General features: G+C 42.5%; 1 protein-coding gene across 7 annotated transcripts in view; it reads right to left on the reverse strand.

Annotated features, from left to right (window-relative positions):
* Nucleotides 1–24,977, reverse strand: part of pcm1 (pericentriolar material 1) — a 44,920-nt gene that overhangs the window by 6,484 nt on the left and 13,459 nt on the right. Inside the window, exons 6-34 of one of the 7 annotated variants that reach the window (XM_056281048.1) lie at nt 23,438–23,557; nt 22,913–23,099; nt 20,850–20,959; nt 20,302–20,575; nt 20,077–20,203; nt 19,489–19,695; nt 17,778–17,944; nt 17,419–17,657; nt 16,693–16,835; nt 16,423–16,552; nt 16,135–16,311; nt 15,788–15,957; nt 14,752–14,943; nt 14,392–14,662; nt 13,979–14,124; nt 13,820–13,884; nt 12,202–12,379; nt 10,773–11,098; nt 6,937–7,098; nt 6,584–6,640; nt 5,743–5,915; nt 4,904–5,035; nt 3,603–3,729; nt 2,931–3,098; nt 2,610–2,713; nt 2,354–2,488; nt 2,072–2,266; nt 1,879–1,938; nt 1,310–1,439 (exon numbers count right to left, since the gene is read on the reverse strand). In XM_056281048.1, the coding sequence (XP_056137023.1) occupies nt 1,310–1,439; nt 1,879–1,938; nt 2,072–2,266; nt 2,354–2,488; nt 2,610–2,713; nt 2,931–3,098; nt 3,603–3,729; nt 4,904–5,035; nt 5,743–5,915; nt 6,584–6,640; nt 6,937–7,098; nt 10,773–11,098; nt 12,202–12,379; nt 13,820–13,884; nt 13,979–14,124; nt 14,392–14,662; nt 14,752–14,943; nt 15,788–15,957; nt 16,135–16,311; nt 16,423–16,552; nt 16,693–16,835; nt 17,419–17,657; nt 17,778–17,944; nt 19,489–19,695; nt 20,077–20,203; nt 20,302–20,575; nt 20,850–20,959; nt 22,913–23,099; nt 23,438–23,557 (4,672 nt within the window). Of the gene's footprint in view, nt 1–1,309; nt 1,440–1,878; nt 1,939–2,071; nt 2,267–2,353; nt 2,489–2,609; nt 2,714–2,930; nt 3,099–3,602; nt 3,730–4,903; nt 5,036–5,742; nt 5,916–6,583; nt 6,641–6,936; nt 7,099–10,772; nt 11,099–12,201; nt 12,380–13,819; nt 13,885–13,978; nt 14,125–14,391; nt 14,663–14,751; nt 14,944–15,787; nt 15,985–16,134; nt 16,312–16,422; nt 16,553–16,692; nt 16,836–17,418; nt 17,658–17,777; nt 17,945–19,488; nt 19,696–20,076; nt 20,204–20,301; nt 20,576–20,849; nt 20,960–22,912; nt 23,100–23,437; nt 23,558–24,977 lie in introns of all 7 variants that reach the window. The other 6 variants (XM_056281052.1, XM_056281050.1, XM_056281047.1 and 3 more) reach the window with 6 other exon arrangements.

A 24,977-nucleotide genomic window follows, 5' to 3' on the forward strand; every position in this document is an offset into this window, starting at 1 on the left:
TTTACCTTTCAACACGACAACGACCCTAAGCACACAGCCAAGACAACGAAAGGAGTGGCTTCAGGACAAGTCTGTGAATGTCCTTGAGCGGCCCAGCCAGAGCCCAGACCTTAACCCCATTGAACATCTCCGGAAAGACCTGAAAATAGCTGTTAAGCGACGCTCCCCATCTAACCTTACAGAGCTCGAGAGGATCTGCAGAGAAGAATGGGAGAAATACCCCAAATATAGGTGTGCCAAGCTTGTAGCTTCATACCCAAGAAGACTTGAGGCTGTAATCGCTGCCAAGGGTGCCTCAACCAAGTACTGAGTAAAGGGTGTGAATACTTATGTATTTGCAATATTTCAGTTTCTTATTTTTAATAAATTTGCAAAAATTTCTACAAAACCTTTTTCACTTTGTCATTATGGGGTATTGTGTGTAGATTGATGAGAAAAAAAAAGGAATTTAATCCATTTTGGAATAAGGCTGTAACATAACAAAATGTGGGGAAAGTGAAGGGGTGTGAATACTTTCCGGATGCACTGTGTATATATATATAGAGAGAGAGAGAGAGAGAGAGAGAGAGAGAGAGAGAGAGCCTGTGCGAATTGTAGCCTGTTTCCTGTTCTTAGCTGACAGGAGTGGCACCCGGTGTGGTCTTCTGCTGCTGTAGCCCATCTGCCTCACGGTTCGACGTGTTGTGCGTTCAGAGATGCTCTTCTGCAAACCTCGGTTGTAATGAGTGGTTATTTGAGTTACTGTTGCCTTTCTGTCAGCTCGAACCAGTCTGGCCATTCTCCTCTGACCTCTGGCATCAACAAGGCATTTACGCCCACAGAACTGCCGCTCACTGGATATTTTCTCTTTTTCGGACTATTCTCTGTAAACCCTAGAGATGGTTGTGCATGAAAATCCCAGTAGATCAGCAGTTTCTGAAATACTCAAACCAGCCTGTCTGGCACCAACAACCATGCCACGTTAACAGTCACTTAAATCACCTTTCTTCCCCATTCTGATGCTCTGTTTGAACTGCAGCAGATCATCTTGACCATGTCTACATACCTAAATGCATTGAGTTGCTGCCATGTGATTGGCTAATTAGAAATTTGCGTTAACGAGCAGTTGGACAGGTGTGCCTAATAAAGTGGCCGGTGAGAGTATACACACACACACATATATATACACACACACACACATACACACACAGTGCTTTATTTAGACACCCAAAGCGCTTCACAGAGAGGTGGGTAAACTCACCTCAACCACCTCCGATGTCTAGCACCCACCTGGGTATAAAATATATATATGTATAAAATATTTACTTACTGATAGAAAGAGGTATTCCATCTCCATCTTCCTCCTCTGAGGCTTCACTGCTCCTGCCGTCCTTCACCTCTGTCTGCAGGTAAGATTCCTGTGGTACAGAATCACCATTTTGCTCAGTCTCATCTTGGTCCTGAAATAAGAGTCAGGTGGTAATTCTGAATATTGATGTAATGAGTAGCACTAGGGCTCGACCATAACTTAATATTACCATTTACTGTTTTTCAATGGTATTGTACGGAGATTAAATTCAAATGCTGTCACATCATGACAGACAACTTTGCTGTCTAAATCAATGATAAAGACAACTACCTAAAATTCTCACAAAATTAGATCTAAAACGTTTGAGGGAATATTATTTGAAAACTAGTTTTGGTTTGATATTATATTTTACATTACCAAACAGTTTGCTGGGATGAACCTCAGATGGATTCTTAAATATGGTGTTTTTGCATTTGTAAGCAGATATATCTATAAAGTGAAATTCCCCAAGATTATAGTTATAATATTTCCCATATTGTCTAGCACTAAGTACCACCAGCTATTCAATGGTCAGAATCAAAAGGACTTACCTTGTCTTCATCCAAGAATGCCGGAGAAAAGGATTTCTCATCCTCAGCCATTTTACTTTCCTAATAAGAGATAAACAAAAGCATTAGAGGTTATTTAGGTTTTTATATAATTACCTCTAATGACTTCTCTTATATTCTTAAATGAACCTGCACACACACACACACACGCAAACACACACAAACAAAAAGTAACCTTTGGTCTATGCTTGATGTTGTTGGGCTGCTCAGCCCTCTTCTTGTTCTTGGCTCCCATGGCAGCGGTGCTATTATCCAAGTCTTGCATGAGCCTGAAAAAGGCCAGCTCATTAAAGAGGATCTCTGAGATCTCCACTAGAAGGTCCTCTCCACAGTCCTTCAGAGTGCGTCCTGCAAATTTACTCAGAGAGTCCTGAAATGAGATGACAAAAGGGCTGATTTTAATTTATTTTCATATGATAAAACTCATCAGATGCTCTGTATGTTAGGAGCCTAGTACCTGCAGTATACCGCCTAGCTGTCTGTGGAAAAATTGAACAAATTCCTTGCTTTCATCGTTCTGCTGAGTCAGGGTAAGGACCATTCGCCGCACAGATGTTAGCAGCTGGTAAGAACACACCTCGTCCATATGCTCCTAATAACAAACCAGATGAAAAGAGAATAATTGTCTTATGCAGTGATCAGATTTTAGGGTGAATTTGACATGTTTCCTAATGGTGCATAATGATGACATTAATTTGTGGTGATTTTGCTACCTTGAGGAAAGGGATGACCTCAGTCATGATGGCTTTGATCTGTCGATCCAACTGTTGAGTGTCAATCTGGGGGCATCGTACATCCCCAGTTGCACCTGCTGCTCCTGGTCAAACACAAATAACACACAACTTAAGTTATTTGATGAATTAGAAAAAATGGCCATCCAATGCAATCCAGAAGATTTATATATGCAGTTGCATGCACGAAAATGTAACTGGATTTATTTGTAAATTGTACAAATCTAGAAGGCGTTGTGGAACAACAATGAATTCATTTCATCTCTGCAAAAGGCACTCAGGCAGCATTAAGTGATCAGGTACCTTCTGGTGAAGGGGCAGTGCAAGTAGAAGAGGGTTCAGTGTTACAGACGTCAGAGCAATCTGCAGCTGCAGTTTTAGAACTGCAGTGGTAAAACTCAGCTTTAAGTTTCATGCGCTCATACTCCCTCATCCTGGCCAGAGCTTTGTCTAAATGAATCACTGTGTTTCCTATCAGAGCAGCAAAGGAGGGAGAGCAAGGGGAGTAGAATAAAGAAAGGTAGAAATAGAAAATACAAATTAAAAAGGCAAAAGAGAGAAGAAAGGACTGAAATAGAAGAAAGGACTGAAATAGATATTTCTATCAGTAACCAGGATTCTACTACAGGGTTAAACAAGGCAAGTCAGGGTTGGCTTCTATCAGTCAAAGCAAAGCCAATTTATTTGTATAGCACTAAATCAAGGTACAGACTCAGAGGGCTTCACGTTTACACAGGTTTCTGTGTAAACGTGTGTTTCAAGACTGTTATTTGTCTGTCCTCAGTTTGCCATAGCATGCCCCAATTGATCCAACTATTTAAAAAAACAAAACAAAACAAGCTAGGGTTGTATAATCATGAACAATTTGCAATGGGTAAGGGCCATATGCAAAGCCCATAATCTGAAGACCACCATGAGAAGAAGCATTGCCAATTTTACAATATTTACAAGCTTCCATGTTGTGTGTATTCATACCCAAGTCATCATTAGCGAAAGGTTCCAGGTTAGAGGAGGTTGACATGGTGCTTTCGTTGTCCATTGAGTCTCCATCATTCCTCCTCTTCATGGAGTCCTGCTTCGGTTTCAAGTTCTTCTCTGAGACCTCATGAGATAAGGTAGCAATTTTTTGGTGAGTGGCTCACAATGTCACACACATTCAACAGTCCCTGACCACAAAGTTATAATTCACTGTCTTAAGTTTGTAAGAAACAAAGTGATTGCTCAAAGTTGCCCCTCCTAAAAAAAAACCCAAACAAAACAAAAAAACAACATAACCTGCCCTGAAGAGCACTTTTTTGTGGACCCCCCCCCCTCTTTTTCTCCCCAATCGTATCCAGCCAATTACCCCACTCTTCACTCTTCTGAGCTGTTTCGATCGCTGCTCCACCCCCTCTGCTGATCTGCCTCCTCCGATACATGTGGAGTCACCAGCCACTTCTTTTCACTTGACAGTGAGGAGTTTCGCCAGGGGGACGTAGCGCGTGGGAGGATCACGCCATTCCCGCCCAGTTCCCCCTCCCCCCTGAACAGGCACCCCAACCGACCAGAGGAGGTGCTAGTGCAGCCACCAGGACACATACCCACATCCAACTTCCCACCTGCAGACACGGCCAATTGTGTCTGTAGGGACGCCCGACCAAGCTGGAGGTAACACGGGGATTCGAACAGGCGATCCCTGTGTTGGTAGGCAACGGAATAGACCGCTACGCTACCCGGACGCCCCCGCCCTGAAGAACTTCTAAAGGCTTTGGAATTTGTGAGATATAATACAATGGATGAAAATAATGGTGACTTGTCCTTCCGCTCTCCCCAAAATAGAGATTTAAACATTTCATCCATCATTCTGGAACAAAGGCCTTATTTAGAAAGACAAAAGGCCTGCTTTCAATTAGCAGAACCCCTGGGACATCAGCCTAGAACAAAGAACATGTCTAGCTTGGCAAGAGAGCCTTAGAGATTGGGGTCATTCCTCACCGACAGACTTCTGAAGTCTTGCTGACAAGTAAAATTCAAAGACAATGAGGATTGGGGGTTATGAACAAAGGACTAAGAGAATGAAGAGACGACAGAAGGGGTGAAGATGGAGCAAGTGAAACATGTGACATCCTTATAAAGATATGGACAGAGTGAAGAAAGTATAACAACAGAGGCGGGAAAGAGAAATTAAAAGTACAGATGAAGACCGCTACAGAAAGAAGAGAGTTGGAGATATGAAAAAGACAACGGTTATGTTGTAAGGGTGCCATATGAAGACAGAAGTTTTGTGTTTTTCTTACTGCATCACTGGTGGCAAGACTCTCACTGGGCGTAAGCTCAGACTGGGAGCCTGCAGCCCATGCCACTGGACCCAGTGAGGGTGTCTGATCCTCAGCTGCACTCTTCTCTGCCAAGTACCTTGTCACTATGTCCTGGAAGAAATTATGGGGGAAACCTTTGTACCGTGGTCGAATGCTGTCACAACAACATTCCCCCATCAACATCAACATGTACTACTGACTACAACCAAGATAAAATACATCTGTAGCAGAATTCATACACCAGTCAAACATTGACACATTTTCAAAAGGCTCTCACCTCTTCCTAACATATAGCAAGTGAGCGAACTAGCAGATGCAGTGCAAAAAATTTACCAGATATGCCTCGAGTGATGTCACAACGCAAGGAGGGGATGAGATTTTTTTTTGCTGCTGCTTGTGATTTTGTGATTTCTCCCTCTACAAATGAGTGCCTATTTTATTTATTCAGAACTAATGTAATTTTCTTAAGTTTTAATAATTTCCTCAGTCATTTAGTTTCCTTAATTTCCTTTAATAAATTAATGGCTGGTGTTACTGCTGACTGACTGGAGGGGAAACGGAAATGTCAAAGAAGTCAGTGTTGATTTGACCGAGGAAAATAGGTTGGAGGTGGAGCAAGAGTGAGAAACTTGGCAAACATAGAGCCAGTGTGAGCAATTTTTCAAACAAGCAACATGTCGCTTGCCTGTTCGCTGAAGCATGGAGCAGGTGAGGACATTTTCATTGGGAAAAACTGAAACAATCTGATGTTCACTCGTTCACATCATGTCCAGTTAGGAACCAGTTTCTTAGCCAAAGAAGCTGGTGTCTTTACTCACCTGTAGGGAATAGAGTGCCCGCTGGCGCAAGTAGTCTGTATTGAGCAGCTGCAGCTCATGGAACAGCTCAATGAGGAAGTGGGGTCGGGACTCATTCTGGGAGATCAGAGTGGCCACCTCAGAATAAATGGTCTCCCTCAGTGCTTCAAACAGTGAGAAGTCACTGCTTGCATCTACAGGTCAAAGATATGACAGTCTGAGAGGTTATGATGGACACTTACCAAACCTAAATTGTGAGGTCAAAAAAACAAACAAACCATGAACCAACTGACAGGGTTCCCACTCTTTTCAATTTCTGGGAATTTTCAAGGACATTTTCCATTACTTTTGCTTGGATGTATATAACAACCGTTGCTCACGGAACATATTATTCCATATTAACAATCAGTGGAAGTATCAACAGTCTCTATATGCACTGTGTAAATTTAAACCGGTCAGTGAACATACCCATAAACTTCATGCACCATGAGAGAAAAAAAAATGGCTAAAAATGTGCAATCTCGGCTAAAAAAATGTTTGCAAATCTGAAATCTCAGTAGGTAAGAAACAATTTTATAACCAAATTTGAAAATTTCTCATGATGTCAATAATATCTCCAGGTCATATGATTAATTTTATTTTGCAGGTGTTTTTTATTACTGAGAAAATAGTCCACATTTTCAGCCTAAACTGAATTTCCAGGTTTTGTAAGACATGTGAGAACCCTGTACTGACTCAGCCTACCCCTCAACTTTGGGTTAAAGTACACTAACAACAGCTTGTACATGGGGATGCTCAAGTGACATTAGCAGAGGAGACAACCAAGCAAATGATGCCTGGGGTTGCGGGGGGGGGGGTTTACCTGGTGCTTCAGTGCATGCAATTCTGTTAGAGAGGAAGGGTGTTCTCCAAGCATAGGCTGTGAGTAAAGACAGATTAATGTGACAACAAAGGACATCAACCCCAAATTAAATGAGTAGTCACAGCATAGATAAATAAAAGTGAAAGGATAAAATGTTATAATAATGGGACACACAAAAAATATCGTGAAGTAAAATGAATTGGTATTCCTGATATTTATAAAGGTGAGTGTTCAGTGATGAGCATGAACATACCTTACAAACACAATCGCATCGGAGTGAAATCTGATGGGACTTAATGGTTGAGAAATAGCTTAAGAAAACGGATATCTCATCCTTCTAGCGTTGAACGTACCAGAGGAGAGGTCGTTGGGCCTGTTGCCAGGTTTGGTTTTACTGTCCAGTTTTTCCTGAGTCAGCTTGTCCAGCAGACTCTGGTTCTGATCCTTCTGACGTGGCTGGGCTGCCCTCTCCTGGGCAAACTCTGTAGTACTGCTCGCACTGTCAGTCTCCTGACCTAAAGATTGAAAAACAAGAAAATAAATCACATTACACAGCAATTTGAACTAGGCTTACAGACTGGGTTACAGAGGTTTGTGAAATTAGCAGATGAGATGACCATGTCTGCTCATCTGAAAAGCACCATGTGAAAATGTGCCAATTGGTGATTGGGAGGCAGTGTGGCCTCAAATTATTTCAAGTCCAACTCACCCAATTCTAACCCTGTTAATTTAAAATTTGTAAAGAATAAATTCAAATAAGTTTAATCATCATGGAGACAGGACCACATTTCATGATGGCAAACTGATACATCAGAGCATTATCATCATCACCTCCAAAACATTTGGTTCTGTAGTCATCGAAACCCTGACAGGTAGACTTGTATCACCAAACTTATTTTTAGAGTGTAGGGAAAACAGGTACAGTAGTGCTTCACAAAAAAAAAAAAAACAGACACGGCAAAAATGAGAAAAAGATCAAAGGACACGAGTAAAGAGGAGGTAAAAACAATAAATGAATAAGACCAAATAAAGAGGAATAATAATAACAGTATAATAAAAACAAATATCAAACATTTCCATAAGCTTTCACAAAGAGAAAAGTTTTAAGAAGAGATTTAAAAGAAGCTAGAGACTTAATGTGTCTGAGTTCAGTAGGAAGAGAGTTCGATAGCGTGGAGGCTCTAACAGCAAAAGCTCGATCAGCCTTTGTGACATAGTGACCTGGGAAAAACCAGCAGGGCTCCCTCTTTAGATCTTAAATTGTCGAGAGGGCGCACACCATGTCAATAAATCAGATATGTATTTAGGAGCAAGACAGCTTACAGCCTTAAAGCGAACAATAATATTTTAAAATCAATTCAAAATCTAAAAGGGAGCCAGTGCAGGGAGGCTAGCACAGGGGTGATGTGATCATGCCTCTTGCCCCAGTAATGAGTCGAGCAGCGGTGTTTTGTACCAACTGGAAATGGTGGCGGGAGCCCTGGCTGATACCTGAGTAAAGTGCATTGCAATAATCAAGCCGAGAATAGATAAAAGCACGTACAACTTTTTGTAGATCAGCAACTGATAAAAATTACCTAATTTTAGAGATTCGCTTGATTTGGAGAAAACATGACTGAATAACAATTTTGACTTGATCATCAAAACAGAGGTTAGCATCAAATATTTCCCCTAATTCCTAGCAGCCTGCTTAAGATTATTTGACAGACAGCGTTCGGGTAGCGTAGCAGTCTATTCTGTTGCCTGCCAACACGGGGATCGCCGGTTCGAATCCCCGTGTTACCTCCGGCTAGGTCGGGCATCCCTACAGACACAATTCGCCGTGTCTGTGGGTGAGAAGCCAGATGTGGGTACGTGTCCTGGTCGCTGCACTAGCACCTCCTCTGGTTGGTTGGGGCGCCTGTTCAGGGGGGAGGGGGAACTGGGGGGCGTAATCCTCCCATGCGCTACGTCCCCCTGGTTAAACTCCTCACTGTCAGGTGAAAAGCAGCAGCTGGCGACCCCACATATATCGTAGGAGGCATATGGTAGTCTGCCGTCCTCCCCAGATCGGCAGAGGGGGTGGAGCAGCGACCAGGAAGGCTAGGAAGAGTGGGAGAGTGGGATAATTGTCCCGGGATAATACAATTGGGGAGAAAACTGATACTGATTTTAAGTGACTTTAAGTCGAGTACATTGCTGTCATGGTGACGGCAGCTGTTGAAAAGCCTAAAAGCCTTAAATTATCTGAAATTGAATGTTCAGCACCGTATATATTCATCTGGTCCTTTTTGTCCTACATTATGTAAATTAAACAATGTTGCTAAAGAGAAGCATTCACATTTTTTTTACGTTACTTTTAATGTGGGGGGGGAAACATAGATTAGCAGAGCAGCTAGTTGCTAATGAGGAATTTGACATTATAACATCACAGGTTAAATAACTGAATATGGGTCACATTGTGGTAGACACTAGGGGCTATGCCTCTCACCCAGCAGGACTGTGAGCTGGGGGCGTGGTTTACGTTCCCGGGCTTAGGGTTGTTCCTGCTGTAGTTTGGTTTTGGAGCTGAGAAATAAACAGCAAACTCGCCTTCGTCTCCTGTGTTTTTTCCTCATCCTGCCACAACATTATGATTGCGGATAACGGTATAAAACACAGCTGCACTGGCAGCTTTGGTTTGTTTCCCACACCATAAGAAATGTTACAAAAGGTGAATGAGTCTTGCTGGGCACAAATTAACTTATGTAAATGGTTAGTAAAAACAGATGAGTGCGTATTTAAAATTAATTACAGTAGAATTAAAGGCGTTTAGGAGGACACTACATGGTCTGGTCGTGTTTTCAACAGCTGCTGTCACTAAAGTCACGGTCACTTGTTAAACCAAAACACAGGGATAGCGGGAGTCATTCCTTCTATAAATAACTTAAATTCTGTTTATTTAACATGGCAAAACATAGAAAATGATTCTGTTCATTTAACGTGGCATAACATAGAAAATGATTCTGTTCATTTAACATGGCATAACATAGAAAATGATTCTGTTCATTTAACATGGCATAACGTAGAAAATGATTTTTCCAACAAATCTGCTGGAACCACAGCGTCCCCAGCTGCATATCTACTGTGGATGCATTGCCACTGCTTTATTACTGCACAGTCCTAAAACCACAGATTGACGATTAGTCTGCAACTATGCAGTGTTGACTAGTGGTTTTGATAGTCGACCATTCTGTGAAGCCCCTACTATTAATGCCATTAGGAGGCACTCTGCAGTGTTCTGGATGAGCAGTGTGTGCCATCAAATATACTCAATAGGCTGAAAAACTGTGCCAGTGCAGCTCTTCAGCACAGAAGGTGCCGACAGCATAACCTGGAATCAACTTCCGCAGACAAAATGGTGGAAAGTGATAAGGAAGGTGGAGAGTACAAATTGGACCAACGGTGTCCTTTGATGTAAGAAAAATGAGGGGGGAAAATGGCCGATAACACAGCCTGCAATCCCATGGCTTCAAGTCTTACTCACTGTATGCTGAGCCGAAGGGATGTCAGAGCATTTGTGTAAGCAAGCCAGGGGATTTCTCTGTGTTTCACCGGCAGCAATGAAATCATCCATGAGGGAATTTTTTTTAATTTTTGGATTTTTTTCCCTTTTTCTCCCCAGTTGTATCCGGCCAATTACCCCGCTCTTCCAAGCTGTCCCAGTTGCTGCTCCACCCCCTCTGCCGATCAGGGGGAGGGCTGCAGACTACCACGTCTCCTCTGATACATGTGGGGTCGCCAGCCGCTTCTTTTCACCTGAGTGAGGAGTTTCACCAGGGGGACGTAGCGCGTGGGAGGATCACGCTATTCCCCCCAGTTCCCCCTCCCCTCTGAACAGGCACCTCGGCCGACCAGAGGAGGTGCTAGTGCAGCGACCACGACACATACGCACATCCAGCTTCCCACCCACAGACACGGCCAATTGTGTCTTTAGGGACCCAGACGCCCATGCACTCTTTTCATTTCAATCATTCACATGTACAGCTAGTTTATATCAGAATGATCTTCTGAACTATTTTCATGATATGAAATTTTCCTGTATTACATACTTTGTATTTCAGTTTATTGAACAGTGTTCAATAAACTGAAAGACAAACTGCCCTTTTGCATAGATGGTATTCGTTGTATGTATATGATAAATATTTTACTTAATTTCAGCCTCTCATACCTCCAGTTTTCTTGTTGTGCCCCTTGCTCCTCCTGCGACGGCTTTTAGAAATTGGTGTCTTATCTCGTGAGGCCAAACTGGCCTGGGCACTGGCCTTGCGGCCGGCCCTGAAAGTCTTTGTGACAGTGGTGGGGTCTGCTGGATCAGGTATACTGCTGAAGCTTTCTTGAGAACCATGATCAAAGTCCTGTGTTCGCGAGTGGCGGTGGGCCAGGGCAGGGGATGAAGGTGGAGACTCCTGGTTATTGGCTGGATGGTCACTGCCTGGATGGTTGTGCTGACTGGTATTATTTGTGTGGGACGAGGCGTTTATCCAGCCAGCAGGCCTAATGGGGTAATAAATAATGTAAATAAGGGCATAGTAATGCAGGGCTGTCATGATTTCAAACTTTCACTAAATAATTATCATGGAACGAACCAATAACATGATAATAATTACAATATCTATAAACATCATTTAAACGTTCTCACTTAAAATTCATCTTAATCATTGCTTATTGTGCTCTTTGTGTCTAAACTGTCACATCCAAAAGGACATCCTCTTTTGTGAAAATGCAGAACAAAAAAAATGCACCTTAAAATAACTTTACATCATTTTTAAATTACATTACACTTCTGAATTTGCTATGCTGTCATCTGTAACCACCCACTGAAATATCGCTTAGAAAATGTTTGTTATCGGTATTCAGTCATTGGTTTTACATTCATGTCATATTCAATGACGCCACGGTCTGATAGTGTTGATATCCATGTCACAGATGTTACACCAACATCTGTGACTGGTGAAAATTGTGACCTTATGGTTACCCTGAACACAGAGAAAGTGCCATCCCACTGCTTTAACTGGTTGGAATTGCTGAGGGACAACCACCCTTCCCAGATTGTTACCCTGAAACGCAACAAACCCATACCTAAACTTAACCAGGAGTTGCGAGGACTTGGAGGTGACTGCCAGTCCACTGCCAAACTCTCTTGGACTGTTCCCCAGTTTTTTTTATGTTGCTTAAACATAAACAATTTTCAAAGGTTGCAGATTTTGGTGAAACACCGGCACAGTGTGGTCGCAGCATGGTTGAGGAAAAAAGGTACGACTCTTTGAACACTGTCAAAGCTAGTGGGGTGGTGATTTTGGAGATGACTTGAACGTAATTTTTTTTTGGGGGGGGGGGGTTCTGATGGGGGTAAAGTCTTGCCCAGTGCTATGTGTGTGTGTGTGTGTCACTTGGAAGGAGAAATACAAAGACAGAGGAAGAGAGAGAGAGAATCCATTTACTGTTTTTATAATACTATCATAGCTAGAATATTACACAATAGTCCAATTTTATTTTCAAATATAATGATAACTGCGAAAAAAATGGCATATCGTGCCATCCGTAATTCAGAGCATCACTGATTTACACACTCATTCAGCTAAAGCTAACACACATACCGGCTTTCTGTTGCCAAGTTGAGAGGAGAACATTGCAGAGGAGGAGGGAAGCTCATGTACTCCGTCTTAACAGATGTGTTTGGATCTAGCTGCTGGTACTGGTCAGGGCTAGCCTGTGCTGCTGAACCCTGAGGGAATTCACCCATGGCAGGGGGAAACAAAGGATGGAAGGTAAAGCCTGCATGGAAGGAAAAACATAAGCACTTGATTTCATTCATGTTTTGGAGTAAATTTGTGGTCTATACATTGGCCTTAAGATCCTTCTTTGTGCCCAAAATAACATTAGATGTGACTTCATTCACTTTTCTGAGTGAGATTCTCAGTCTTACAAGGCAGTCTCTCTTTATACTGCATTAATCTCTTCTTTTGAGAAAAGGAAACACATCAGCATTTGACTTATTTTCATTGAAATTCATTCAAATCCCACAACAGAATAGGAGCACAGTGACAAAACCGTTTCAATTTCTGTGCACAGCAAGGGGCCTCACCACCACTTGCAAGATAAGCAGTGAGCTTTGAAGTAAATCATGAACACGATATACTCAAAACCACTGTAAGGAATGACAATACGCTGCTCAACTTGCCATCCATTTTAAATTGAAACCAACACTTAACACACCAGTCGGGGTAACATTTTGGCCACATTAGACTTATTCTAGGATACCTGCCAAATTGGGAATTTCCTTTAATGATGTTAACGACTCATTCTAGTGACATCTGGGGTCTCATTTATAACTGTTGCGTATGCAAAAACGGAGCCTGAAAGAGGCGTGCGTCACTTCCCACGCAAATGATCTATAAAAACAAACTTGATGGGAGAATGTGCACACCTGTACGCAAACACAGATGGTGAGGTGGTGAATTGAAGCCAGATTGTATAATGATGCTTTTCACATATTTAAGTCCTTTTTTTTTTCTTGGCCGCACACCATTTTCGCGGCTTCTGTGCACACGTACACTTTTAGTAAGGCTCCTACGCACTGTTTTATAAATGAGACCCCAGGTCTTTACATTACTTTTGAAATGTAAGGTTTCTTTTTAGCCACGAATAACTATTTCTTTGGTTATCATTTTGTTCCATCTTTGGGAGCAAGTGGAAGTGGACAGGTTTGTGTCGCTTCAAGATATTTATATAGCTGTAGCAGCACAAGATTAGTCAAGTAATGAATGAACCATTTTTTATCAATGTGCTCATAAAACAGATACTGGCAACACATTCCTCACATTCAGAACTGCTTTACAATACAAAGAGAAATTAAAAGTGAACCAATTTTCTCTAAGACTATCGTCAAACATCTATTGTATTCTGGATATCCTTGTGCACAGTGTCCTCTATTTAGTATTAGATCCCACCATTGCTTTTAGAGCCCAATAGTGAAACTAATTAACATCAAATGGTCAAAGAAACATTAAGACAACCCATATGTGTTTGTGTATGTGTCAGAGCACGTGCACATCATACTGGGAAAGTGTGGCGAAAGGGCAGCATGAACGATGCCTGGTATGATGAGGGTGTTTGAAGGATGCAGGGGAGAATGGAAGGGCAGGAAGTGGTTGAAAGAGACTGGGGAGCTGGAGCCTGATTGCTGGGATGAGACTAGGATCTGGGGATGCTTACCTGCTGAAGATGAGGAGGGCTGCTGCTGCTGATGGCGGAGGAGCTCATTCAGGACTTGCTTTAGTCTGGAGGACAGGGTAGCAAAGGATATGGAACGTTGAAAAGTAAACCGTGGCTCATGAACAAAGTGCTGCTCATTTTGTTTGCTGGTGGTTTTACCTTTGCACATTGTTCTGTTGCCAGGCAAGCTGGGTGTAACACTGGTTGAGCTGATGCATGACCAGGTGGGCCTGGGGTGATGACAGGTTATTGGGTAACACATTGTACTGCCCTGTCAGCAGGGTCTGCAGCATATATGACAGTGTCTAAGCAGAGGGAAAAAAGGGAAGGGAAGGCACTCATAGAGTTGTTCATTTCTTTTTGTGAAAAACACACCTGTTCAAAGACAGGCAAGCTGTAGGCTCTTCAACAAAATTGATATCATTGGAATTTTAAATGGGCTGTACTAAATTATTACTTTAATACTGATATATCTTAGTAAATGTTATATGGGAACATCATCCTGCAATGCCAATTATCAGGGCCACTGAGGCTATGTGTATATAATCAGTACATGGATTTAGCTGGCAAACCTGCTGGTCTTGCAGTAATGTCTGACACATGCTGGTGCTGAAGTCAAGCTGCCTCTGCAGCTGGTTGACCTGCTCCTGCCAGTGGTTACAGCCCTCTGAGAAGGAGAGCTCGGAAGCCCAGCGCAGGTTCTCCTGACGCCTTGTGCCTCCAGACTGGGTATCACACTGGCCCAGAGTCCTGGTCTGCTGCTTCTGTTTAGCCCTCCCCTTGGAGTGAAAAGATGGTTGTCTGCCGCTTTTAGCTGAGAAGGCTGGTTGAGGCTTCAGGTTACTGAGGAAATATGACAAGTTTAGACAAGGTTTTAGAAGGATGAAATATTGGATATCTGCAAAATTCCTTCTGCAGTTCACAAGACAGACCTTCCCTGATTCTTCCTGTTGCTGTTGGAGTGCTGGTTCCTGCTGGATGAGTAGATGTGGATGTCATCGCTAGAGCTGCTCTCTGCACCACCTTCCTGTTCTTCATCCTCCTCAACGCCCACCTCTGAGCAGTAAACATCTTCGTCATCATCTATGTGGCAGGTAGTAGAATCACCCCAGGTGGCCATTGTCCTGAAGACAGACAGGCCAAAGGTCATTAAGTTAAAGACATTTTTTTTGGTGTTTATAAAAAAGTTTTGTTGGCAAGGTGGCAAGGGCCTGAAAGTCTAAAGCCATCTTATGAAAAGGTTAGTATTCTGAATCCTTAAATCTTCTGGAAACAATCTGAGGATGGTAGGAGATGAAATCTATGTGCCCTCCATAAATAACCCCTGAAAAAATAAGCTTGGGCAAAGCACAAAAACGCCTATTGTACAAGAGTGTGGTTGCAGTGGACATGTATCAGTGTTGCGCTGTCCATGCGTGCGTGAATGCACACTCTTGTGGACAGAGCAACCACAAGAGTGTGGTTGCTCTGTCCACAAGAGTGTGCTCTGTCTAGTGTGTGTGAGAGTTAGTGGGTGACCATGACACCCTCATGTAACTGATAACTGCATTGTTTAGTTATTTTACTGCATTTTTTTAGTGGGTGGCACTTTGACAATTGTAAACAACCCTCTTCAATTTTCTTTATAACATAACTTGCCTTTCCTTGACTGATGAGTTTGTGAATGTTGGGTATCCAATCAAGGTAATGTTATAGCATTGTCTGGTAGAAGTTTGCAACAAAGACATTTTAGGAAAAGAGCACCAGTATGACAACCATATCACAATCCAAGTAAACTACTGGGCTTTTACAATAAAAATGTGAAATTCTAGAACTTTCCTCATTAGCCAACATGAACCTGGATTATGTTTATCCTTAAAATAACCTTTGGCCCAGCACTATAATGTGCTGGGCCATATTACCCTATTATAAGGGTTGCTTCCTCTTCAACTTTGACCAAAAACACTATCAAGGTACTATGTCTCTCACCTTTCATCTCTCTGTGAGACAGAAGCATGATCTTCAGGGTCTTCAGTCCTATAGGGAGAGTCACCGAGTCCGCTCCGCCTCTGGTGTTCAGCCATCAAGGACTCCAGGTGCTTCCTGCGTTGGCGTAATTCCTCCCGCAGAACCTGGTGGCGATGCATCTCTGACCACAGCTGCAGGGAATCATCACAATCAGAATCCTTTATTCATCCCCGAGGGGAAATTGAATGAGGAGGGCGGGACAAAGGATGAGTTAACAGAGATGTTACCAAGATTCAGAATAATCTTTATTTTTTTTAAGGTACAGGTCTGGTTTTGAATTTACTGGTGTTTTCTGGGGAATGTGTCACCTCATTGTCAGTAACTGATGCATTAGCTGCTTCTGGAGCAGTAGGCTTGAGTACAGTAGAGTTGCTTTTGGGCCCAGAGAAGGAAAGTTTTGGGGCAGGGGCTGGGGCCGGGGTGGACGCTGCTGCGGGAAGTTTCCTGAGCAGGCCCTGCTGACTCATAGTGCTGGACACAGATGACTGGGGAACAGAAGGAAAGAGGTTACAGATTGTGGTAAAAGTTATATAAGATACTGATGGGGGCTGGAAATAAGTATTTGGAAGACATGGTTGTGGACATGAGCATATTACCTGGAGGTCAGGGCAGGCCCACTGCAGGTCCTGAATCTTGCCCTGGATCTCCCTTAGCCTATGGCGCTCTTCGTGGAGCTGCTTCAACTCCTGCTGTTGGTGATGCAGCTTTTCCTCATACAGCCGCTCCCTGGTGTTCATATTCATTACAACAGTTCATATTAGTCCACAGAGAAAATCGATAAAGATTCACAAATTATCACAGAGTAACTTTTGAGTGCTACAAGCAAAGAAGTTAGATAGGCCTTGTAGATAGTTGATGTGCCTTACCTGGCCTTATCAGAATGCGTGAGCTCTCTGGGATTCTTGTTGACTCCTGCTCGCAGCGGCCTTATTACAGTAGCTCTGGTGTTGTTGGGCTGCTTATGCAGCCCCTCATCTTCATTAGCAGTGGTGCCATCTGTGTCATCACTCTGGGTACAGGAAAAGAAACATTGTAAATACTGTGTTCAACTCAGTTTTGGGACAGGCAATGTAGCGAATTCAGGGGGCAACCGGGAATCCACTGTAGCCGGGAATTGAACCTGGGTAGCCCGGACCACGGGCGACTGCGCTAACCAGTCAACTAAAGGATCCGACCCGTTAGCCAAGGGCTAGTGAGTCTAGACATCCGTGGTCATTACACTACCCCCCTCCTTCGGGAAACGCGTCCCCACGCTTCAGCATATCAGCTCCCTCATGCCTCTGGCCGCATATGCTTCAGATGGCCTCATGGTCACATCATCCCACTTCTGACACCAAGTAGCAAATTCCATCTCCATCTGCAGTATGGTGTTACCATTTAAAAAATGAAATAGACACTACCTCTCTGTGGTGAAAGGATATCTAAACTGTTTATGTCTGAATGAACTACCCTGCATTCATTGCATTCACGCAATTAGAAAAGTAACATTATCACACTGCCCACTTTGTAAATATGACTATATCTTAACCAGCCTTTAGTATGACACTGAACTCGTTATGAATTAGAAAACTTGTTCTGTTTAGTTTTCTCACCTGCACCATTGCCACTAGCTCCTGCAGCTGCCGTAGTTTCTGCTTTGCCGTCTGCAGCCGATGAACCTTCTGGGCATATTCTGCTTCATCTTCAAGGCTACTCCTCCGACTAGATCCCGACACCTCACTTTCTGGACCCAAAGCCTGGGCTCCATCTTCATTCTCAAGACCATCCTCATCACCATCGTCATTGTCATCCTTCCCTTGATTGTAGGGGGTGTCCCGATTATACTGGCACTCTGGACAAAGGCAGAATTAGTAGAAATGTTGCAAATGTTGACATTGAGGTGAACGTGCCATTTGGTAAAACAGATTGTAAAAACATGGTATATCAACAATCTTTCTGTATGTTTGTGTACCTATGGCTGAAGGGATGTTGAGGCTGCGGATGTTAGCTGCTGAGCGGTTGTTGATCTCACACTCGGTGTTAAGTCTACCGTCACGGTTGTTTGCGCCACCACTCCTACCACCTCGGCTGTTGGTCAGGCTGTTCAAGTCTGTCCAGTTCCCACTATGCTGCGGGTTTCTGAACAGACAGAGTGCAATATCAAACAAAATAACGTTGAGGATGAGGAATATAGGCTGTTTCAAACTCAAATAGTTGGCAACGACAGCAACAGCACTAGCGCCATTCGAGTGTCTGCAAGTTCATACATTTAAAATCCAGGACACTCAAAGCTAAGGTCTTGAAGATTAAACTGTAAACTGTCAACTTTGTCAGTTTATGTCAACTTAAGCGCTTTGGGTGTCTAGAAAAGCGCTATATAAATGTCATGATTATTATTATTATTATTATTATAAATACATTTCCTCCACGTTACTTTCTATTGCTGACATAAGGGTGTTGCGATATACTGGTACTGACAATAACCATATAACCGAACTGTGGTTGAGAATACTTCCTTGTTTTGAGTTTTGTTTGTTGGATAACCGGGAAATCGCAAAGTTTTGTTGAGTGAACTGAACTGAGAGTGATAAATAACTGGGAAATCCCAAAGTGGAGGATTTTTACTTTATAAACAGAATTAAGTGTAATTGTTCTTTTTGTACGCTTTTGTACAGTTATGTTACAGACTCTCTACACCTCCCTACACTCGTATTTTGAGTGTAATTCATTTGCCAAACAAAGAGACAAAACGCACAATAAACAAAGTTAAAGAGGAATTTACAGATACTTTTTTTTTCAAATTTTCTATAGATATCGCAATAATATCATTATCGTGAATTCTTCTGGCCACGATAATCGTGTAGTGACAATGTGATATCGTGACAACCCTAGCTGACATATTTACAACAACACAGCACACAGCATTGTGCTTTCTCACCATAGCAGGTAAATATGTAAGAACAAGGTGGGTAGCGCCACATTTAAGGACAAAGCAAAGTTGTGGCCAAAAGGCTGATATGACTAACCAAGCCCACAGAACACCTTGACCAACTGAAAACAAAACATCAATCCCAAAACAAGTGAGACCATTTTGTCCCCGCAGACTTGACGTAATAAGACTGAGCACTTAAGTCAGTGTCACAATATCCAAGACTGGAGTCAGCAAGGGCCAAGATTCAAATTTCTACAAGTTTATTTTCAGACCATACTAAATGAACTGGAAACCAACGGCTGCTGGAAGGTGGAAAAACGCATTCCAAAAAAATCTAAAAATCGTCAGGCGTATTCTTAAGTAAACCTGATTTGTAGTAAATAGGCCAATACAACAAAACCAGTATACGGACCTTTAACAAAATGGCAGAGCAAAGTAAAGCAACAATAATTTTCATATTAATATATTACATGTGTTGTCACCTAATTCATTTCTAATAGCATTTGTCATGAGAACTCAACAGTGTAGATTTCAAATATTTGCCCTCTTTGGAAAAGTAATGCTGATTTCAAAAATTTGCAATGACTTTTACGTAGCAATATGAATCCCCGACAGCTCAGGGTAAGGTGCAATACCAGCAAGTCCCTCTTATCTCAAACTGTACATTGAGCATTTTGTATGCTGTGATCTTGCAAGTATATACCGTCATACTGCCCAATGCTAGTGGACGCTTAGATTGTTGTATACAGACCTGATGTTGGTGATCGGCTGGCGGTTCTCCTGATCGGAGTCAAACATTGTCTCAAAAATAGAACCGTCTTCTGTCTCCTCTTCCTCCTCCTCATCATCGTCCTTTACATTCTCATTGACTGTGTCAACCATCATGTCAGAAGTCTGTTCATAGTACTGCACCAGCTCACGCAACTCATTCAGACGCTTGTGGACTTCTTTCAGCTTCCTTTAAAGACAGAGGGAGTGGTACAGAGTAAAAACAATAAAAGAGGTAAATCAATACACATGAACACAAAACGCATCGTACAATCTAGATACATACCTAGCTTTATTGATAATTAAATAACAACTTATTGACTGCTGCAAGGTAATTCCCATTTCATGTGCCCTCTTCCCCAGCAACGACAGACCAGAGGGTCAGCAACAAAAAAGTCTCCCAAAACGCTAAGTTTTCAGTGTCAACCTTAACATTACTTTAGCAGATCAGCTGCTGGCCAAAAGAGGATCTTAAAGCACGCTGAGGGCCAGTCTCCTGCTCACTACAATAACTTGCAGCCAAAATATGAACAGCCTATTTAATTGGTTGAATCCTTGTGTTTACGTGTACCAAAGTTTGTCTGTGGAGTTGGAGCTATCCTGATGCTGGAGGAGCGAGTGGTTAAAGGATGCAGAGGCAGAGGGACCCTCTGCAGAGCCAACCAAACTCAGACTGGGCTGGGCAGACATGCCACGACCTAACAGCAGGAACATAAAATAAATCAGGATTTAAATGAAAATACATATTACAGAAATATCACAATTTTGTTTTTGATGGCCTCAGGAATTAAATTACTGGAGTTGTTATTGAGGGTCTGGTCTCTGAGTGAGTGTAACTCCTGCAGGATCTTGTCCATAGTCTGTTTCTTGTCTTGCAGCTCTTGAAGCTTCGTGAGCTTGGCGTTAGCAGCGGCGGCCCCTTTGACAAGGCCTGTGTGAGGGCCAGAGGCAGAGTGGAGGAGAGGCCTGTGTTGAGGAGGACCAACTGCTTGGGGTACCCTGGACCTGCACACCTCTCTGGAGAGAGACAGGCTCTCTGCTTGACGTCGGTTGTCAGGGACCGCTTTAGTCTGTGGACCGCAAACAATGGTTTGCAACTGAGAGAACTTGTTTTTGTCTTCATTAAACAAAAAGTGAATGTCAAGTATGGACATAACACGTCAAGTGGAGACAGACATAAAACTCTCACAAATGAGACAATGGCTGTCATTCTTTACTTGTTACCAAACATTTTTATGAACACTGCATTAGCCAGTAGACAATTCTATGAAGGGAACATGATTACACGACATTGTAAGAGCAGTTGAAGAGCTTATGCTGGCCATGAGGAAATGTCTAGTGTACCTGAGAGTCATGTAGCTGGTTGTGGAACCTTTGGATCAAGTCATTCAACTCGTCGTTCAGCTCTGAGGTAATACTCAGGCCAGACACACTGCCTGTTGTTTCTGTAATAACTGTTGCAACACCATAAACCAAAATGAATTAACCATAAAGGTCAATATTTGTCAAGCTTATACATTTGTAAATTTGACAGTGATAGTGAATGAAGTAATGCAGGAACATAATTGGCCGCTTTTTGTTTACCAAGTCAGTTTGCACCACCATTGATAAAAGTTTAGCAACATTTCATAAGCACTTTTCCTCAGCGCAACTCAGCATAAAATTGTGCTTCAGTGTTTACAGGGGTTAAACCACGATAAACGTTAGCAACCTTCACTTAAGGAATTTGTGCAACACAAAGTAAATATACAAACTTTAAAGTGCTTTCTTTCTTCTTCACTGCTATAAAATATAATGAAATTAGAGCTATGTTAAAATGAATACTGAGTTAGTGCAACAACAAAAATTACAAGGATTGAACTGGATCAGAGTTATGCCAAAACAGGACCTTCTTTCCGCTCATGCCATAATACAATTTATTGAAACACACAGTGCACAAAAAAAAAAAAGCACTAGTTTTTTGTGGTTTTTTAGTCTGACACCGAGTGCCCAACGTTTGTCTGTCCCCACCCTTTTCATCTAACCAAAGCCCACCACCATTCATCCTTTTTAACAAACTCTGTGGCACTTGTGTCCTCACCATTTTTCACATATTTAGATTCCATTTTGTGTCGAGACGCCGAATCATGAACCCAAATCATGCTAAACAGCAATTCATAAAATGTAGCTGACTAATTGCATGACAGACTTCCCTGCTGACATATCATTGTAAATTGTAAACTACCCTGTCACCCAGCTGAGCATGACTGGTTAAAACGCATCTCAGAAAGAAAAAAGGTTTTTGCTGCTTTAACAAAACTTTGTTAAAAATTACCAATCTAAAACCCACATATGCCAGGATACAGGCATGATGTGTTTAACATCCACTTTTAATCCAACTTTCAACAGATGTTTCCTTAAAACACTGTGATAAACATTGGCACTATATTTTGTAGGCCATCACAGCTTCCCACTGGTGATTTTTTTTCTATTTACCTGTCCAGCTACTTCTGAGACAGTCAGTTAAAGGATTTCTTGTAAGATTTTGTAGGGAAATAGGACCAGTGCAGATCACTGAAGCAACAGTTTTTTGGGGTTTTTTCTATTTTTTTCCTCGTTTCTCCCCAAATGTATCCGGCCAATTACTCCACTCTTCCAAGCCATCCTGGTCGCCGATCTGGGGAGGGCTGCAGCCTACCACATGCCTCCGTCGATACATGTGGCGTCACCAGCTGCTTCTTTTCACCTGACAGTGAGGCGTTTCGCCAGGGGGACGTAGCAGGTGGGAGGATCACGCTATTCCCCCCAGTCCCCCCCACCCAAACAGGTGCCCTGACTGACCAGAGGAGGTGCTAGTGCAGCGACAAGGACACATACCCACATCCAGCTTCCCAACCGCAGACACGGCCAATTGTGTCTGTAGGGACACCTGACCAAGCCGGAGGTAACACGGGGATTCGAACCAGCAATCCCTGTGTTGGTAGGCAACAGAATAGACTGCTATGCCTACCCGGACGCCCTGAAGTAACAGTTTTTAATGTTTATTATGCAGTTTTATTTACCATCATGATTAATTCTCATCATCACAGAAAAATATAATCCACATTATCGTCTTTAATAAATATTAGCGCTTTACAAAGTACCATCAAAAAATCTATTCATTGCCAATTTCTCTTTTTTGTCACAGAGCTGAATAACTTTTAAGATTTATTTTTTTTCCAACTGAACACTGACTTGCCTTGTTCATGCTTAAATAAGCTGATTAAACCCAATGGCAAACTGCATGAAAAGGAATTTAGAGGAAGCCCCCCCCTCCTTTCATAAACAAAGCACTGCATTCTTTGCAAGAGAGAGAGACTTCACTCTGCCAAATAAACAACCAGTTGGTCTGTACTTTGTATACATGCCTGCAAGTATGCATTTCTCACCCGTGTCATCCATGACAGCAAGAGACTGTTCTGCACTTTGCTGCATAGCCAGCAGTGCCGCCTGCCGCCCTTGCAGTGCCCTCAGTTGATCCTGCTGCTCAAGCATCTTCTTCAGCAGATCATGCTGCTTACGCAAGTTCTCCAACTCCTCTTTCTGGTCACCTCTTGTTGCCCCTTGCCCATTGCCCTATAGAAAAGGCATCCATGCATACGTTTAGAAACAATGCACTTATCCAAAGCAGAGAAACTGTGACACAGTACTGATGTTTCGCAGGCAAGACAAGTTATGTCTCAAGTGTTGACAAGGGGAATAAGCCAAACTTCCTAATGAGACAAATGAAAAGGAAAGAGGAGGGGGGTCTCCTTAGTGAATGCAAACAAACGTGGGAAACTAAAACGAGCATGGTACCACCTGATACTGGTAACATGGACTGGGTATAATACAACATAAGATTGTATTAGATAGGGTGCATAGAGTAGCAGAAGGCCTCATTTGGAGACAGTCCAAAACAACAGTGCACATACTGTGGCATTAGAGGTGTCTGAAGAACGCACATCAATGTTGAGAGTAGTGCTCTCTGCAATGGAGCCTGAACCAACTGCTGAGTCCAGAGTGCCCACGTCATCTTCCTCATTCTCCCGTGCCTGTGAGGGGCATGTGGACTATCAGTCAGCTAGTCCAAAGTTATTGGAGAGGTGTGATGTCAAACAAGCTCTGTCCACCACCTGGTTCCTTTTTCTCTTAATATAACATAATATATAAGGAAGTCAAAGACATCTGCCACGTTTACAAGGAGCCTAATATTCCGATTATAATCAGTTTAAAAGCCCAAACAGAATAAAAATGCTCCGTGTAAACATCTCAATCAGAATAAACAGGCCCAAACCAACTGAAGTTTCAATTGGTTGCAGAGGGATAGTTTAACACTTTTCATAAACCGATCAAAAGAAAAATTGTACCATGTTAACGATTCAACCTAACTCTTTCTGGCTGCGTGCTTTCTGTGAATGCACATGCCCTGCAGAGTCATTTCCTGTTTGTTTGATCATTTGTTTGTTGCTCTGCTTCCTTGCTTTTCAACTTTTAACAGCTTTTTATGATTTATGGTCTTCCTGTACCGATTTTATGGATTTTATCCGATCATCGATTGTTGCATGGACTTTATCACACTGAAGTTGCCGACTCCATGGTGCTGGCAATGTATGTGGTGAGAACCATGTGGACTCAACCCTCAGCTGTGATCGACGATTTTGTTTATACTTCCTCGCTGAGCTTTTGTCTGATTTCTGGAAATATAGCCTATTACTGTTTAATTCAAGAACGGATTCTACTTTCACTCAACAGTGGCTACCAAACACAGACTGGGCTTTCCTCACTTTGCTCACAATGGCCGATCCCTGCATTTCTAACAATAGCAGATTCTGCTGCAAGCTTTGTTTATACTTCCTCGCTGAGCTTTTGTCTGATTTCTGGAAATATAGCCTATTACTGTTTAATTCAAGAACGGATTCTACTTTCACTCAACAGTGGCTACCAAACACAGACTGGGCTTTCCTCACTTTGCTCACAATGGCCGATCCCTGCATTTGTAACAATAGCAGATTCTGCTGCAAGCTAGCACCGGCTTGTTTTTAGCCAAAGTAGCTACCTAGTGCTCCAAGACTGACTTTTGCCGGGTCGTATCTCTCCAAAGACTGGAATTATTTTGTTTGTGTCAGTCGTGGTCTGCCACTTGAGAGACTGACAGCCTTTTCCCTCACAAAAGTCAGATTGTATCTGGATCAGATACAAGCAAGCAACATCTTATTTATATAGCGATTTTAAAATCACACAGTTACAAAGTGCTTTACACTCAATACACAAAATACGAATGAATACATAAAATAAATTGAATGAATATAAGACATGGCACAGGGAGTAACAGACCAAGCTAAAGACAAAAACAAAACGGCAGGGGTGGAGATCTATAAAAAAGCTTGCCTGAAATGATGGGTTTTTAGAAGCCACTTAAAACAGTCCCAAAGATTCAGCGAATCTAACGGATTGAGGAAGATTATTCTAAAC

This window comes from Lampris incognitus, chromosome 5, assembly GCF_029633865.1.
Source record: "Lampris incognitus isolate fLamInc1 chromosome 5, fLamInc1.hap2, whole genome shotgun sequence".
In the NCBI taxonomy this organism is placed as follows: Eukaryota; Metazoa; Chordata; class Actinopteri; order Lampriformes; family Lampridae; genus Lampris; species Lampris incognitus.